The 16,537-nt window shown below is 39.2% G+C and overlaps 1 protein-coding gene across 4 annotated transcripts in view; it reads right to left on the reverse strand.

Moving 5' to 3' along the window:
• CBLB (Cbl proto-oncogene B) overlaps positions 1-16,537 on the reverse strand; it is a 76,630-nt gene that overhangs the window by 54,382 nt on the left and 5,711 nt on the right. For all 4 annotated transcript variants that reach the window (XR_014175328.1, XM_081952468.1, XM_081952469.1 and 1 more), the window contains exon 3: positions 13,867-14,117. Coding sequence is in view for 3 of the 4 variants with exons in the window: in XM_081952468.1 (XP_081808594.1) it covers positions 13,867-14,117 (251 nt within the window). In the remaining variant the exon portion in view is untranslated. The remainder of the gene's footprint in view (positions 1-13,866; positions 14,118-16,537) is intronic.

The following is a 16,537-nucleotide window of genomic DNA, read 5'->3' on the forward strand; positions in this document are numbered from 1 at the left end:
TACCTATATAATTTCTTGTTTCATTTAAACTAAGATTAAAGGTTTTGGAACAACTAGGACAAGAAATCAAGTTCAATTTCTCTCTTTTTAGGCTGCCTTGTTCTGAACCTATTAACCACTCTGCTTGGTTCAAATGAAGTAAGAAAATAGAAAACTTCCTGGATTTTCATAGACATCTTCCTGGGTTTGGTCCCTGATGAAAGGGGGATGTGCATATACCCAAAAGGCAAGATATGATCATTGCATTGAACCATTAAAGGCATTAACATTTGAAATTATAAAGTTTTTTATATGCAGAAATCTGAAATATTTATGTTTCTACCAATGGCAACACGAATTATAATGGCTAATGTGGCAGTGACCTCTTCACATAGGGACAGGAGTAACAGACAAGCAAACATTCGATACGTGAAAGGCATGGGGGACATGTCAAATTTTTAAAAATCAATTTCGAAACATTAGGGGTACTCAAAGGTTGTGACATACCTTGGGGATTGTAAAGATGGTTTGATTACTTTAATATAATTTAGATGTCCTTGGTAAGTAACTACATATATCATAACTTTTTAACATTTTGTTTGTTTCCTTTGGGGGTGGGTCTCTTCAAGGTCTCAGCAACATAACTTTAAAACAAACTAAACAACTTGTGATGCCTTGGCTCATCATTTCAGAGCTATTTCTTTACCAGATTCTCTAATATCTTCAACAATGAAAGATTTCTAGAGTACGTGAGAACTTCTTTAGAGATATTTAGCCCATACTGACCTGCGTAGCAATCAAATATCAGGAATTGACCACAGGAAATGCTTTATAGCATTTTGTATTATGTCATAAAATTCCTTATCATAATTTTGATGTCACAAAATATTTTATAATTTTTTCCAAATTTCAATTCCACAGAAATTAAAGACCCTAGATTTTAGACCCATTCTAGGTTCCTTGGTTCAAAAGGTTTCCCCCTATTACATAACATATCTTCCAATTAAAGGCTTTAAAAAAGAGCTTTTGAAGTATGTACTGTAGATACAGTATTTTTTGAAGCTATGGTCTTAACAAATATAACTTCTACCGTGTTTCCCCGAAAATAAGACAGGGGCTTATTTTCTTTTGCCCCACGAAATATGGCCTTGGGTTTATTATAGGGGAGGGCTTATTATTTTCTGGGGCAGGCGAGAAGTGAAGCGCGCCTTTTACCTTTCCAGCTCCGTCGCGTTCCTCGCCATTGTGCTCAGGGAAGCGGCTGGTTAAAAAAAAAAACCTTCTCCCGAGTTCAATCAAACTTCTTGAACTCGCAAGAGGTTTTTTTTTTTAACCAGGGCTTCCCTGGACACAATGGCGAGGACTGCGACGGACCTGGAAAGGTAAGAGGCGCGCCTCGTGGCCCAACACCGCCCACCTTGCCCCAATGGTAAAGGCAGCCTGCCTAGTTCCCTTCCCTGCCGCCCCTTGAGCGAGGGGTGGCAGGTGGGGGGAGGAGAAGCGAAGCGCGCCTTTTACCTTTCCAGCTCCGTCACGTTCCTCGCCATTGTGCTCAGGGAAGCGGCTGGTTAAAAAAAAAAACCTCCTCCCGAGTTCAATCAAACTTCTTGAACTCGCGAGAGGTTTTTTTTTTTACCAGGGCTTCCCTGGACACAATGGCGAGGACTGCGACGGACCTGGAAAGGTAAGAGGCGCGCCTCGAGGCCCAACACCGCCCACCTTGCCCCAATGGTAAAGGCAGCCTGCCTGGTTCCCTTCCCTGCCGCCCCTTTAGGGTGGGGGGGGACGGAGAAGCGAAGCGTGCCTCTTACCTCGCTGCGTTCCTCGCCCATTCGTCCAGTGAAGTCCCTTGTAAAAAAAAAACCTCATGAGTTCAACTACGGAAGTTTTTTTTTATTACAAGGGGCTTCAATGGGCGAAAGGGCGAGGAACCCGAAGGAGGTGTCAGTCTCTGGTATCTCTAGGATATGCGTCTGTCTTCTCCCCCCCCCGCCCTCCTCGCTAAAGGGACATTGATGAAGGGAAGAAGCCAGGCAGCCGTTACCATTGGTGGGGTGGGAGCTAGCAGGACAGCAACGCGCCTCGCAACCCATTCCCTCCCGAGCAAAAAGAACAACTCCCACCAAGCCCCAATGATAACGGCTGCCTGGCTGCTTCCCTTCCCCAAGCTCCCTTTAGGGAGGGGGTAGCAGTGGGGGGGGGGGGAAGCGACGTATATCTTAGTGCTACCAGAGATTGACAGCTCCGCTGCGTTCCTTGCCGTTTCGTCCAGGGAAGCCCCATGTAAAAAAAAAAAAACCATGAATTCAAGTAGCGAGGTTTTTTTTAACAAGGGGCTTCAATGGGCGAAAGAACGCAGCGGAGCTGTCAATCTCCGGTAGCTCTAGGACACGCGCCTGGCAGCTCCCCCCCCGCTACATTGGTAAACGTTGCTACAAATGAGACTCCAAACAAATGATAGAATGGGGGGGGGAAACGAAGGCAGAGGACAGAGAATGAAACAGAAAAGGAAGAGAAGGGGGGAGGGAAGGAAGGGAAAGGAAGGCAAAGGACAGAGAAAGAAACATTCTCCCCCCCTTCTCTTCCTTTCCTGTTTCTTTCTCTACCCTTTGCCTTCCTTCCCCCCATTCACTTCCTTTGCTCTTTCTTTCTCTGTCCTTTCCCTTCCTTCCCCTTTCTTCCCCCCCCCCCATTCTCTCCCTTTCCTGTTTCATTCTCTGTCCTTTGCCTTCCTTTCCTTTCCCTCCCTCCCCCCTTCTCTTCCTTTTCCGCGGGATCGGGACAGAACAGGTTTTTTTTGAAGCGTATTGCTAGCCTACCGCTCTTTTTGCGGTGGGCCCTCTTTTTGCCCGGCAAACGGTACCCGTAGGTACGGCAAGGGCTGTGGGGTGCGTGGGGCATGCCCCCCCTCTTCCCACTCCGGTTTGGGGGGGCTTATTTTGGGGGAGGGGCTTATTTTGGCGCATGCTCTGAAAAACCCGATTGGGTTTATTAGCAGGGTGTGGCTTATTTTCAGGGAAACACGGTAACTAATGAGAGATGTTTCAAAATGATCCAAACAAAAATATCCAAAGTAAACTATAAAAAATATATTAAAAATGTATAGCAGTTAATAATTGGAGAGGTGAGGGGAGAGATGCTACCAGAGTGCAATTTTTATAATGTTTATTTTTTTGGTGGGGGTGGATGCGTTGCTTTTTAATTTATTTTTCAAAATATTTGTTTGTTTGTGTGTATACTTTTTGTTTGTTTGCACATTTTAGTTAACAAATGCTAAATGTTATAAGTGCTTAGTGACCACAATTGTGACTGGCAGCTTGGTTGTAAAATGAAGTGATTTTTTAAATATATTTTTCTTTTGTATTTTTTGCATTAGTTAATAAAAGAAAAGCAAATAAAGCAGACATTTCTATTTCTGTGTCCAACAACAAACCCATTTAATCCTCTCAAGAAACAAGTCTGGAAGACCAGCCTCAGCTGAGAAAATTTAGGGAGCCTTTTTCTTGACAATAATTACCTCATTCTTGGTAGCCTTCTTTGAGAGACCAGCTAGTTTGTTGGTACAAAAATAAGCTGTTTCAAATCCAAGTCTCTTTCAAAGGTTGAATAAGTTTTACAGGCCAATAACAATAATAAGAGAACCCAATAACAGGGTATGTGTATCCGTATGTGTACTCACTGTCTCCTTCATTTTTCTTTTCTTCACTCTTTAAAAGCTCTTTACCGGCAACTCTTCTGAGACTAAGTTTGAAAATACTCACACTTATTCCCAATATGGCTGGTGTTTCCTTTTCACAACAGCTAATGATTTTTATAGTGGTATCCATTTTTTATTTTTAAACTGCAGTAAAATCTATATTCTACTTATTACCTTCTTTTTCATAACTGTAACAAGGATTATAATAATAGAAGTGCATAATATATATTTAATTCACTGTTATTAGCTCTATCTTATGGATCTTACTACTATAAAAGGGTGCATAAATCTGAATCATAATCTGATAATGCATCACATGGTATTAGAATTTACAAACTTATTTTTTAAAAAATAGGTTTGTTAGACATATGAAATAAAGGAAAGTTGCATATTTACTAGATATCATCTGGCTATAAACTGGCAATGATTAACCATACTGCTAATTGCCTTCGGCATCAGCTTTCTTTCTCTCTGCTATTAAACTTTTGAAGCTAATTAATTCCAGGCAGAATATTATATGAAAAGTAAAAAAAGCTTTTAATTATCAGGAAGGTTTTTTTTTAACTTAATTTTCCAATAAAATTGTACTTGCTGTACCCTAACATTAACAGACAATCTAAAAGAAATTTTCATGTTAGTGATCTTCCTTTCATATTATATTTATTATTATGTGTATATTTCACATTTTTCTATGAGAAAACTGATTATTACAACTGAAGACCTCCCAATCAATCTGTTATTTACAGACTGACCAGATCAGGAAATACAGGTAGTCATTGACTTATAACAATTCATTTAATGACAATCTGAAGTTACAACACCACTGAAAAGTGATTTATGTGTTTTTCACATTTAGGACTATTGCATCATTCCCATGGCCATGTGATCACAATTCACATGGCTCATATTTATGACAGTTGCAGTGTCCCAGGTCATGTGATCCCCTTTTGTGACCCTTTGACAAGCAAAGTCAATGGAGAATCCAGATTCACTTAACAACCATGTAACTAACTTAACAACTGCAGTGATTCTTTTAACGATGCAAGAAAGGTTGTAAAATAGGGCAAAACTCAATGTCTAACTTTCGCTGAATAAATGATCATCATTCAAGGACTACCTGTAGTATTGTGCTTGAAAGAATTGTAACTTTCCACATAAAAGGTAAATTATGCAACAATCGTTACAACACTGCAACACATGTTCCTCCCCTTTTGTATGTGTATCACAACCTCAGTTACACACTCACCAAGTGGGCAAAGCACGGGTCACAATTCTTGCTTCATTTCCCTGACAAAACTGTTGGTGTTCTGTGGACACAGCTGGAAATCACATAAACATCTTGCAAGGGAAAGCAAACCAGTTCCATATTGTTGTTATATGGAGATGACTATTTAATTATCAAAAAATAAAATTTGTAGGAAGCTTTTCTTCTTAATGTGCTTCCAAGGATAAGGATCCTTCAGATGAAACTACGAAGTGAAGTCTTAAGGAAGATCCCATCTCTTAAAATTTATCTGTCTCTCTGTTATTTTGATAACATACCTAGTGGGGAAAAATGTGCTAGAGAAGCCACTTGGGTTTTTGTTCAGCACACATTATCTATCACTTGGAAGAATGCATACTAAATAAGCAATTTGGTGCAGAGAAGAAAATTATGCAATTATAAAAGACTAGATAAAATATTGGTTATTCTTATGAATTGTTACAATGTTTTTGCATGTGACTGTCCTTAAAGTAAACTAATAGTCCAAGAATTTAGGCTCATTGTACCAGTTTTAAAAGAACTAAATGAAATTTGAGATGGTAGTCAACATTTTTAAATCCCGAATAACATCCAATCACAATATGGATTACACCTTCCCATTCAGCCTATCCACCCTTCTGAAATTTTGCAGGTTTTGTCTACAGGATACACCCTTTTTTCTCACCCCACTTTATCTACATGATTTAAGTTTGTGGTTTTCAGTTAATTTGACCTCTGCGTGATTATTAATGATTAAAATAATACAAACTCTTGTTACGTAATAGTATTTTTTGCTGTAATTTCAAGCACTGTTTCCTTTAGCAGAAAACTTTAAATAGGTATTCTAATAACTGTTTTCCAGCCTCTCACATGAGAGGAACTTTTCCCCATTTCGCTATGTCTTTTTTTCCAGCTGTGCAATGTTTGATAAATCCCTTACAAGCACAGCCCATTTCAAAACACCCACAGAATCGCAATGTGATTTAAACCTGGGCTTTAATTTGACTATTTCAAAAACCTTCATTTCCTGGACTGTTTAGTGATATGGTCATATGGCAAGAATGACTCAACGTTTGATTGATTTTGACAGATGTAATCATGCTATCTGCAATCACTCTTGACTCCAATGATGAATTCTATGATGGATTCAAGGATGGTGTGCCATCCAGGCCCTAATACAGCTTCAAAGCATAACATTCCCACCATCATGTTTTACAGTTGGTAAGAGGTTCTTCTGGCAAAATGATATCATTGGTTTTCATTAAATATGTCTTCTAGTAAGGAAGCCAAATAATATGATTTTGCCTTGTATAACCAAAGCACATTATTTCAGAAGGTACCATTTGGAATAATATTATGGTAGTAATAGTATTCCAGTAATTATCTGGAATAATATAGAAGGTAGTATTGTGGTACTCTGTTTCCCTGAAAATAAGACCTCCCCGGATAATAAGCCTAATCGGGCTTTTGAGTGCATTCGCTAAAATAATCCCTCCGCTGAAAATAAGCCCTTGCCAAAAATATTGCAACACAGCAGTGCCATGAAGTTACTACGCTTGCCGTCTCCTGCACCTCAAAAATAACAAAACCTCCCCTGAAAATAAGGCCAAGTGCTTATTCTGTGGGTCAAAAGAAAATAAGACCCTGTCTTATTTTCAGGGAAACACGGTATTTGCCTAGATCTAATTTGTTGGGTTCTTTCCAATAGTAGACTCATATTTATTTTTTATTTTAGTAATGATGACAGTTATTTCTATGTCAAATAAGAAAAGACTGGGATTTTTAGATACTTTTTTCAATATCCAGAATTCTATTCTTAGGGTGAACTTGCTGAGACAAGCTAAACTTGTTTTAAATCTTTTCCACTTGTATTTGATCTTTCAGATAGTGGAATGACTGATATCCAGTTGTTTGGCAATCTTTTAAAATCCCTTTTGAGGCTCATAGGCATCTTATCTTTCTTTCAGAAGGGCTCAATCTAGGAATGGTGATACCACAGACAACAACAAAGAGCAAACTGGTCCTTTCTAGATCTTCTCTAATGATGTTTTATCATTAGTTTCCAATCTTTTGCATCTGATTCTGATTTTATTTTGAGTAGCGATAAATGTAAGGGTGTATTTACTTTTTCCATATGCAAAATCTGTGTATATGTGTATTTAAATTATGCAATGGAATACCAAATGTAAAAGTACATATTTATTATACTATATCCCCTTTATCTATTAATATTATTAAAATGAAGATCAAATATCTGTATGTTGAAATACTTAAAAGTGTTAAAAGTAAAACATTTTTCTAAAATTACATCCCATATTTTTCATCTTAACTACAGGTATAAGCAAAATAATCATCCAATATACTTTTGTTAATAACCAAGGTTTTCATGTTTTTAATTAAAGAATGATCATATAATTATTTCCATTTTATTATATAATTGAACTAACATATATTATGTTTCCAGATGAAAGAAAAATTGTAAAAACATTACTGTACAAATCCTATTGTGAAAAACTTGAAAATTAAAATGTTTAATGACAGAACCAACATAAAGATTCTTAAGCAATTATCATTAATTTTCTTGTGCACATTACAGAGACATAGAAAAAAAAACACTCCCATATAAAATCTTTCAGAACTAGGCAAACAATGTGCCACTTCAAAGTGATTGCCATACATATTTGTTTATTTCATCTACTTTCATCTTACATAAATAGCTACCCTTTCATATTTAAAATTAAAGCAATATGTTGTTAGTAAGTTATTCAATGAGCTTAGCTTCATTTGCTCAAAGTCTGACAATGCTTAGGCACCAATTATTTTGGTCTTAATTGATTGGGTATATATATCTACTACTAAGTTCTACTGCAAAATATTTACAGCTTTATTAGTCTTAACAGAGAAATGATCTGACAGAAAAGGAAGTCTGAAGCTCAGAGACTGAGCTAAGTGATAATGAGCCAGTCATAGTTTATTGACATATAAAGTAGAATAGCTTTAATCTTTAACAAAGATTTTTCCTTGTTCATGTTTCTAATGATAGTGTTCCATTACCATTTCAACAAACCATATATTCATCAGTTTCAGGGAAATTGTTAGCATAGATGATTACAATACTAAGTTATACTGAGATGGTTTCTTGATTTTATAAATATTTCTATATTAAAGAGAAATAAACAGAAATATATATTTTATGGACTTTCAATTTTGTTAATAAGTTGGACTCCTAATTAATTAATATATTTAAGTTACTAAAACATATTCAGAATGTAGTTGGGTAGATGTGCTATTAATCAAAGCATTTCCAACATCAGATTGTGTTATCCAATGAATTACTTTATCAGTTTTATTGGGATAAAATTCCTTTAAATGATATTTGAAAGGAAGAAATTCTTTATTTGTGTGCGAGAAGACAAAAATAATCCTCTATTGATGGCAATAACATTATCATCATGTTTCTGTTAATATATTCCCACATGATCTTACCTTGTGCACTTTAAAACAGAAAATCTAAACTTCTCTCCAATATACTTTCCTCTTGATTTGCAGTGCCCTTGTAACTCCACTAGACTACTTCTGTACCCAGGAGCAGATATCATAACATATTTGATTTGGAAAGCAACATTAAATGTCAGTCTAATTTATACCAATTGAGAATTGCTAATGAAGATATACAAATGGCTCATGGTTTCTATTTTTTAGGATCTATCATCAACAATAAAGGAACAAGAAATCATAAAATAGACCACAAACTAGCCATTGGTAGAGTAGGCCATGAAGGCCCTGGAAAAGGTATTCAGATGCCAAATTTCTATATCTATATCGGTTACCTCAAAAAGGCTGACAGGGTGCTCCCAAAATCTGGGACACATGATTTCCATGGGACTGAAATTTAGCAAATTTTATAAAACACTTTATGATATAAAAATTATCATAAAGAATTTTATGACAATATAAAATGTCGTAAAAAGTGTCCTGTGGTCAATACCTGATTTTTGAGTGTGTAGTTCAACATGAGCTAGTTTCAAGGCAGATTCTTCCTGAATTTATAAGAATTTTTCATGTACGTTAGAATTTTTGCCATTGTTGAAGGCAGTGAGGAATCTGGTAAGGAAATGACTCTGAAATGATAACCCAATTAATCAGATTGTTTAATTATTCAGTAATACTCATGTGCTCTGTATGGAGCTCAGTGTAGCATCTCAGGCATTAATACATTTTCACCTGTGCTTTGAATTTGCCATTTTCACTTCTCATGACACAACACTTATACATAGGCAAAATTTAACTAGCTTTATAAATGATGCAAAACAATTAAAAATGCAAAGCAGAATAACTTCAATTTACTTAGATTGCTACCTGAAGTGTAGCCAATTAGTAACAAGTGACTTAAACCTTTAAATATAAAACTGTTTTTATGTACATACATTTGATCTTTTAGTCTACTTGTTATTGGGGGTGGGTGGGGAACCTAAGCTCTTTCAAATATGAAATGATGGATTAGGCCACTTTAAAGTCAGAAATCAAGACAACCTTTCATACAATGAAAGGATAGAAGTACTAAGTTCTTCCACTGAGTTCTTCCACTTCTTCATGCTTTCCACCCACTTTCCTGTTTCAAAGTCAGAAGGATTTCCTCATTTTTCAGCATTTCTTTCTCAAAGCAACACTTCTAATTATCTACTTAGCTATTAACTTTATCCAAAAGTTAATAGCTAAGTTAAGAATGTTAGAATGTAAAATGCTTTCTATAAATGAAGTTAATACATCAAATAGGCGGGTACCTTTGTTCTTGTATCACAAAAATGCTTAATTTTAAATGAAAAACATGCTTGGTACTCATTTTACATTATGAAATATCTCTAGCAGACAAAAAGAGATGGCATTTAAAACTGCTGTTAAAGATACTACCGTGTTTCCCCGAAAATAAGACAGGGTTTTATTTTCTTTAGACCCCCCCCCCAATTTTGCTTGAGCCTTATTATCGGGGGGAGGGCTTACTGGTTTGGGGTTGCCGGGTGGCTGCTCACTTGCGAGTGGGGCTCCAAAAAGCCGAGCACAGCCTCAGGGGCAAACAGCAACAAAGCCGCCATGAGGTGATCATGCTCATGAGCAGCCGCCCGGCAACGCCCCTTTCCAGCCTGGCAGAGTGCCACTCACCAACCCAGTAATATCCCAAAGGCCCTAAGCCGCGTGGAGCTCTGCCCGGCTGGAGGGGAGGGTTGTCCAGGGGGCTTATTATTGGGGGAGGGCATATATTTTGCCCACAGGAAAAATATGGCATGGTCTTATTATCAGGACATGTCATAATTTCGGGGAAACATGGTAAGATATTACCATTACTAAAATATAGCTTGCATTCTTAGTCATTAATACCGTGTTTCCCTGAAAATACGACATGTCCTGCTAATAAGCCCACGCCTGGTTTTTGCCTGGTTTTTGAGGTGGGTGTAAATATACGCCCTTCCCCGAAAATAAGCCCAAGTGAAAGGGTGCCATGGCAAGTACAGAAGGAAGCCCTTCCCTTCCCTAGTCACCTCAGCGCTTCTCGGCTCCTTAATCGGATCAGTTGAGCTGATCCTGCTTCCATTCAAAAAACAGGTGATTTGCGGGTGCTGCTCAGGCCGTGGCCTCCGGCAGGTGCGGCTGCCTTTGCCATCGATTACGGCCACAAAAGCAGCAGGAGGCCAATAATGCACCCGACGCTCCTCGCCCCGGCCTTCCGAAGGGTACTGTAGCAGCAGCTATCCACAATTTTTAAATCATTATTTCGTCCCGACCCACGTGGCCCAGTGAGCCACGTGGATCGGGACAAAATAAGGGTAAAAAAATTGTGGATAGCTGCTGCTACAGTACCCTTCAGAAGGCCGGCTTGAGTCTCCTGCTGCAAAAGTGGCTCCGCCCGAGACTGCTTTTGGGAGAGGAGGCAAAGGGGAAGCAATCAGCTTCATCTCGCCCTTGCCCTCAACCCCCCCTTCGGCTGAGCTCAAGCAGAGAAGTGGCCCGCAGGGTTTCAGGAGCAAAGTTGAGACTGACAGGAGTCAGGGCAGGGGGGAAAGTCCAGTGCGGCCCCAGCGCTCTTCTTTCCTTGGAAACGGAATCTTGGGAGTGGGAAACGGCATTCCCAGGAAGGGTGGGTATGTCGGTATGTGTATAAAAAACACAAAGCGAGGGAGCCAACAGCCGCGGATTAAGGAGCTTTGTGAAACGTTACGTCTACACTCAAAGTTTGGCAAGGAAGGGAGAAGAGATACTTCCCTCTCTTGGCAGTGTTTTGCTTGAAAATATATGAGAATCGGCCAAAGAGAAGGAAGAATGAGACCTGCGAGGAGATATTGCTGCCTGCAGAGGCACAGACAGAGCGAATTTCATTGAAGACTTCTCCGGCCAGCCCACAAGACTATCTGAAGGGGGAGAGGGAGGAGATTTCCTGCACGTTGGCAGCAGCGTCTTCTCACAAGGCTTCTTCTGACATCCCCAGTTGTATGGATTTCCATGCCTTCCTTTATGGGATGTTGCTTCGCCCCTGGGACATCGGGAGAAGCCCTGTGAGGAGACGCCACTGCCAATGTGCAGGAAATCCCCCCCTCCGCAGATCATCCTTTAAAAACGTAGTTTCACCAGGATGAAGAGGTGGCTGGAGGCGGCGTTTGCATCGGGTTGGGCTTTCTTTGCAAGGCGGACAATCTGGGGAGCAAGAGATTTAGGAAGCCTGGGCTGGCGTGTGTCCGTTTCTCCAGTGAAGCATCTGATTCATCCCCAGGGGTGAACGTTTCACCCTTCGTCATCTCTCTGCCCTGGCTTGGAAGCTGCAGAGGAAGCCTGCTATGCCCGGGGAGGGGAGGGAGAAATGACAGCAAGAGGACCACATCTCGCTCCACACCTCTCGCTTCTCCCCCACCCCCCTGCCACCCGTCTCGCTAAAAAGATGGTGGGGAAAGGAAGCAGCCTGGATTCTGTTAGCATTGGGGCGGGGTGGGAGGAGTTGGGCTGCGAGACATGTGTCCTGCCCGAGACTTGCAGCTCCGTCGTGTTCCTTGCTGTTTTGTCCAGGGAAGTTGAACTCGCGAGATTTTTTTTTACAGGGTGCTTCCCTGGACAAAACAGCGAGAAACACGACGGAGCTGCAAGTCTTGGGTAGGACGCGTATGTCGCAGCCCAACTCCTCCCACCCCGCCCCAGTGCTAACAAAATCCAGGCTGCTTCCCTTCCCCACCGTCTCTTTAGCGAGAGGGGTGGCAGGTGGGGTGGAGGAGAAGTGAGAGGTGTGGAGCGAGACCTGCCTTCTCTTGTCGTCTCTTCTCCCCCCCTCGCCGGGCATGGCAATCTTCCTCTGCAGCTTCCAAGCCGGGGCAGAGAGGAGGCAAAACGCTCACCCCTGGGGATGAATCAGACGCTTGACTGGAGAAACGGCCCCACGCCAGCCCCGGCTTCCTAACTCTCTCACTCCCCAGATTGTCCCCCTCGCAAAGAAAGCCCAGCCCGACGCAGGGCGGTAACAGGACACATCAGAGCAGTGCCGGCCACTCGCTCGGCTGGCGCAAATAAGACCCCCACCCCACCCACCCCCGATAATAAACCCAAGGCCATATTTCGTGGGTCAAAATAAAATAAGCCCCTGGCGTATTTTCGGGGAAACACGGTATTAAACATTAAAACCTAGAATATTAACTAAAGAGTGTATACGTTTAGAGTATAATCATTATTTCAAGCATCAGCGGTGACATTTAGAAGCCTTCCCAAACATACAACTAAACTGCAACTAGTCTAATAGAAGATGCAAAACTATTTTACAAATAACTGGAGACTAAATTTTACAAAGACTGGAGACTAAAACATATGAAGAACGGTTGCAGGAACTGGGTATGTTTAGCTTAAGAGAAAGAAGGACTAGGGGAGACATGATAGCATTATTCCAATATCTCAGAGGTTGCCACAAAGAAGAGGGAGTCAAACTATTCTCCAAAGCACCTGAGGGTAGAACAAGAAGCAATGGGTGGAAACTAATCAAGGAGAGAAGCAACTTAGAACTGAGGAGAAATTTCCTGACAGTGAGAACAATTAATCAGTGGAACAGCTTGCCTCCAGAAGTTGTGAATGCCCCAACACTGGAAGTCTTTAAGAAGATGTTGGATAGCTATTTGTCTGAAACGGTATAGGGTTTCCTGCCTAGGCAGGGGGTTGGACTAGAAGACCTCCAAGGTCCCTTCCAACTCTACTATTGTATTGTATTGTATTGTATAAATGAAACTAATTCTATTATAAACTGGTATTTCCAACAAATTAATCTTTATTTGTTATAAACAGTCTAAGGATTCAAAATCAAACCTCAAATGTGGCTCTCTAGGAAAACACATAAAAAGGCTATCAATTTGAACAATACAAACTTGCACATACATTAAAATGTTATGTATTTTCACTCTGAATAGCAACAAAAAGTCTGATGAATTTTGTTCAAAAAGTATATAGAACCATGATGACGAACCTATCGCATGCATGCCCAAAGTGGCACACAGAGCCATGTTGCCCAGCATGGGTGGCAGTGCCCATTCCTCTTCCCAGTTTCTGACATGCATTCAGCTATCCTTTGTACGTGCGGCAGTGCAAGAAATTGGAAGAGCTGGTCTTCCATTTTCTGGAATGAGCATTCACCCTGGCCAGCTGATCATGCGCCGTGTGCACGTCAGTAACCAGAAGTCTAGCTGGCTGGTGTGCATGCGCCTGCCGGAAACCGGAAGTGCGTTTTCCGGTGCACGCATGCCCCCTGGACTGCTCCTCTTCTGGGTAACATCCCAGACAAGCCCAGCATGTACACACACATACACACACTCTTTTTTTGGCACATGGTGCCGAAAAGTTTCACCATCACAATGTTCCCAAAGAGAAAAATATATAAATATACATTAAAAGAATTAAACAGTTTGGATAGATATGTACATTCTCTTACCTGTCCTGTGACTGTTCTTCATACATTCTTTCTTTTCCCTCCTTAAAAAGTCTTATAGCTCGTTTTGACTTTTTCATGAGACTATCAATATAGATTTTAAAATATTCATTTTCACTGAGCTGCGCAAGTTTCTGGTTGTCATCGTATTTGCCCAAAATAAGTCGCAAGTGTTGGTACGTATCCGGTAAAATGTCAAGTATGTAAGGTGGACTGTTTTTCAATTGAAGTTTGGGATTCTGACACAGTCTGACCTAAAATTAAAGAATAATGTACATAAATTGAATAATTAAATTCACTCATCTCAAAATTTACTGTACATGAGTAAGACAGTGGTGGGAAGCTTACACCTAAGTTATAACATTACCTAGAACTTAACTGTTCAGATACAGAGACTTATCCCATAGATGCTTTCTCAGGAGGCAACTGGACTTTCTTGCTTTTTTTTATTTTTTATTTTGAAGCCGTTTTGCTTCTCATCCAAGAAGCTTCTTCAGCTCTGACAGGATAGTGGGGAATGGAAGGATTTATATTCCTTGCAGGAATATATGTATTATAATATGTATTTACAACGGTTGTAGCATGCCAGGTCAATCAATCACCATTTGAGACCTCCTCAGCCAGCTTCCAAAAAGCAAAGTCAATGGGGGAAGCTAGAGTTGTTTAACAACCATGTTGCAACCAATTGCAGTTATTCACTTAAAAACCATGATAAAAGGACGTGAAATCACTTAATAAACTCTCTTGCTTGGTAATAGAAATTCAGGTTCCAATTATGGCCATAAGTTGAAGACCATCTGTACCAAGTTTCCTTCTCAGCTAGTGCTACATTTCAGCTATGGTGTGGTTATTTTGTCTGTTTCTTTAAACGTTTTAATAAATAAACTATTACAATATTTCAGCTGAAAGGAATCAGTCCAAGGATCATATTTGGGATTTCTGAGATTTTCTAATTCAACTTTCATATAGTTGTATTAGAACTTTGTATTTTTGTATTTTATAGTTTTTATGAACAAGATACCTGAAAGGACATTCATTTTGTAATAACAAGACGTAATAACATACATTTTTTACAAATTGAATTTGTCATTGGAATTTTAATCCACTATTAAAATATGTACACTTGATTATTTTCTGAAGTTACAATAACTGTTCCAAGAACTTTTAAGTCTAAAGACTGAACACCTATTTTGGTATATGTACCATAGTACAACATATAATTATGCAATAGGTCACATTTAGCTAATAACAAACTAAGAGAAAGTATTTCTTTTTCTTTCTTCTTTTCCCCTAATTATTTGCATTTTATTTGTGTTGTATTTATTTTGTAAAATAAAGGTCTCTCTCTCTCTCTTTCTCTTTCTCTCTCTCTCTCTCTCTCTCGTCTGTCCTTAAAACAGTTCTTCATAAGGACAAACTTCATTCTAAATTAAGACTGCACTGCTGCAAAATATAAACCAACAGAAACATTTCATCCATCAAACAATAAGGAGCAATAGTTTCTTTAAAAAATGTTTCACTGATTCCATATTTTAAAAAGAATGAGGTCAAAAAGTCCCAAAACAGTTTTTAAAGCATGAAAACTATAAATTAAGTATTTATATGAAGCTGTACAAGTAAAAAGCAAATTGGCCAGACTTAGTAGCAAAGATACTACATTAATGTTCAGTAAACATATACTTTATCACAGCTAAGAATTTTTTCTTATTATCATTCTATTCAATACCAAAGGATGCTAATAAAAAATATATGTTTACATGGTAAATGAAGCAGGCTTCCTTAGCACAGGAAATCAGAATGGCCTCACACCCATTACACCACTTCCTCTTGTGCAGAGTTAATGACTTTCAGGTGTTAAAAATTTGGCCAGAATAAAATTGGGTCAGTCAGATAAGACGAGTACATATCAAGCCCCATTTCCCAATCCATATTACTTCTTAATATAAATTCAGTCATAGTCAAGATACAGAATTTGCTATCACAAGATGTAGCAACAAATCAGAAAAAACAGAACTACTAATTTGAATTTGGACAGGAGACAATCAGAGAAATACCACTGATGTAAGCTAGAATGGTATCACAGAAATAATTGCTGGATAACAATAGCTACATTTTGTTGTGAATTGCTATTTATTAAGAAACAGCAATACAGTGGGACCTCTGGTCACAACCGTAAACCGTTCCAGGACTTCGGTCAGCACCCGATTTGGTTGAGACTGGATGCAAGACTGACTGTGCATACGTGCACACAAAAAAATGTGGAAGGGGTCATCACTGCGGCTGTGATTTATTGCCACCCAAGGATGTGTTCATGAACAGAATGAAACATTTAGTAGATTTTTTTGGTTGACACCCGATTTGATTGTGGTTAGAAGCATTCGTGACCCGAGGTTCCACTGCATACAAAATTATACATTGCCTATTTATAGAAGAGATTTAAAAAGCTTTTACTTATGCTTATATATCAGATGTTTCTGTTTGAAACTATTATCATGAATGGAAATTGCTTCAAATATGGAAGTTTTATATCAAAAGAATACATCTCTGTTCCATTCAGCTTTCTAAAGATTTTTCTGACAATCATGATATACATCAGAATGAGGGATTGATACATGGGTTATCATAGGTTTGAAATAAATATTATAAATTAGATGGAGAGGAACACTATTTTGGG

This window comes from Natrix helvetica (genome assembly GCF_964273705.1).
Source record: "Natrix helvetica genome assembly, chromosome: 4".
Taxonomy (NCBI): domain Eukaryota; kingdom Metazoa; phylum Chordata; class Lepidosauria; order Squamata; family Natricidae; genus Natrix; species Natrix helvetica.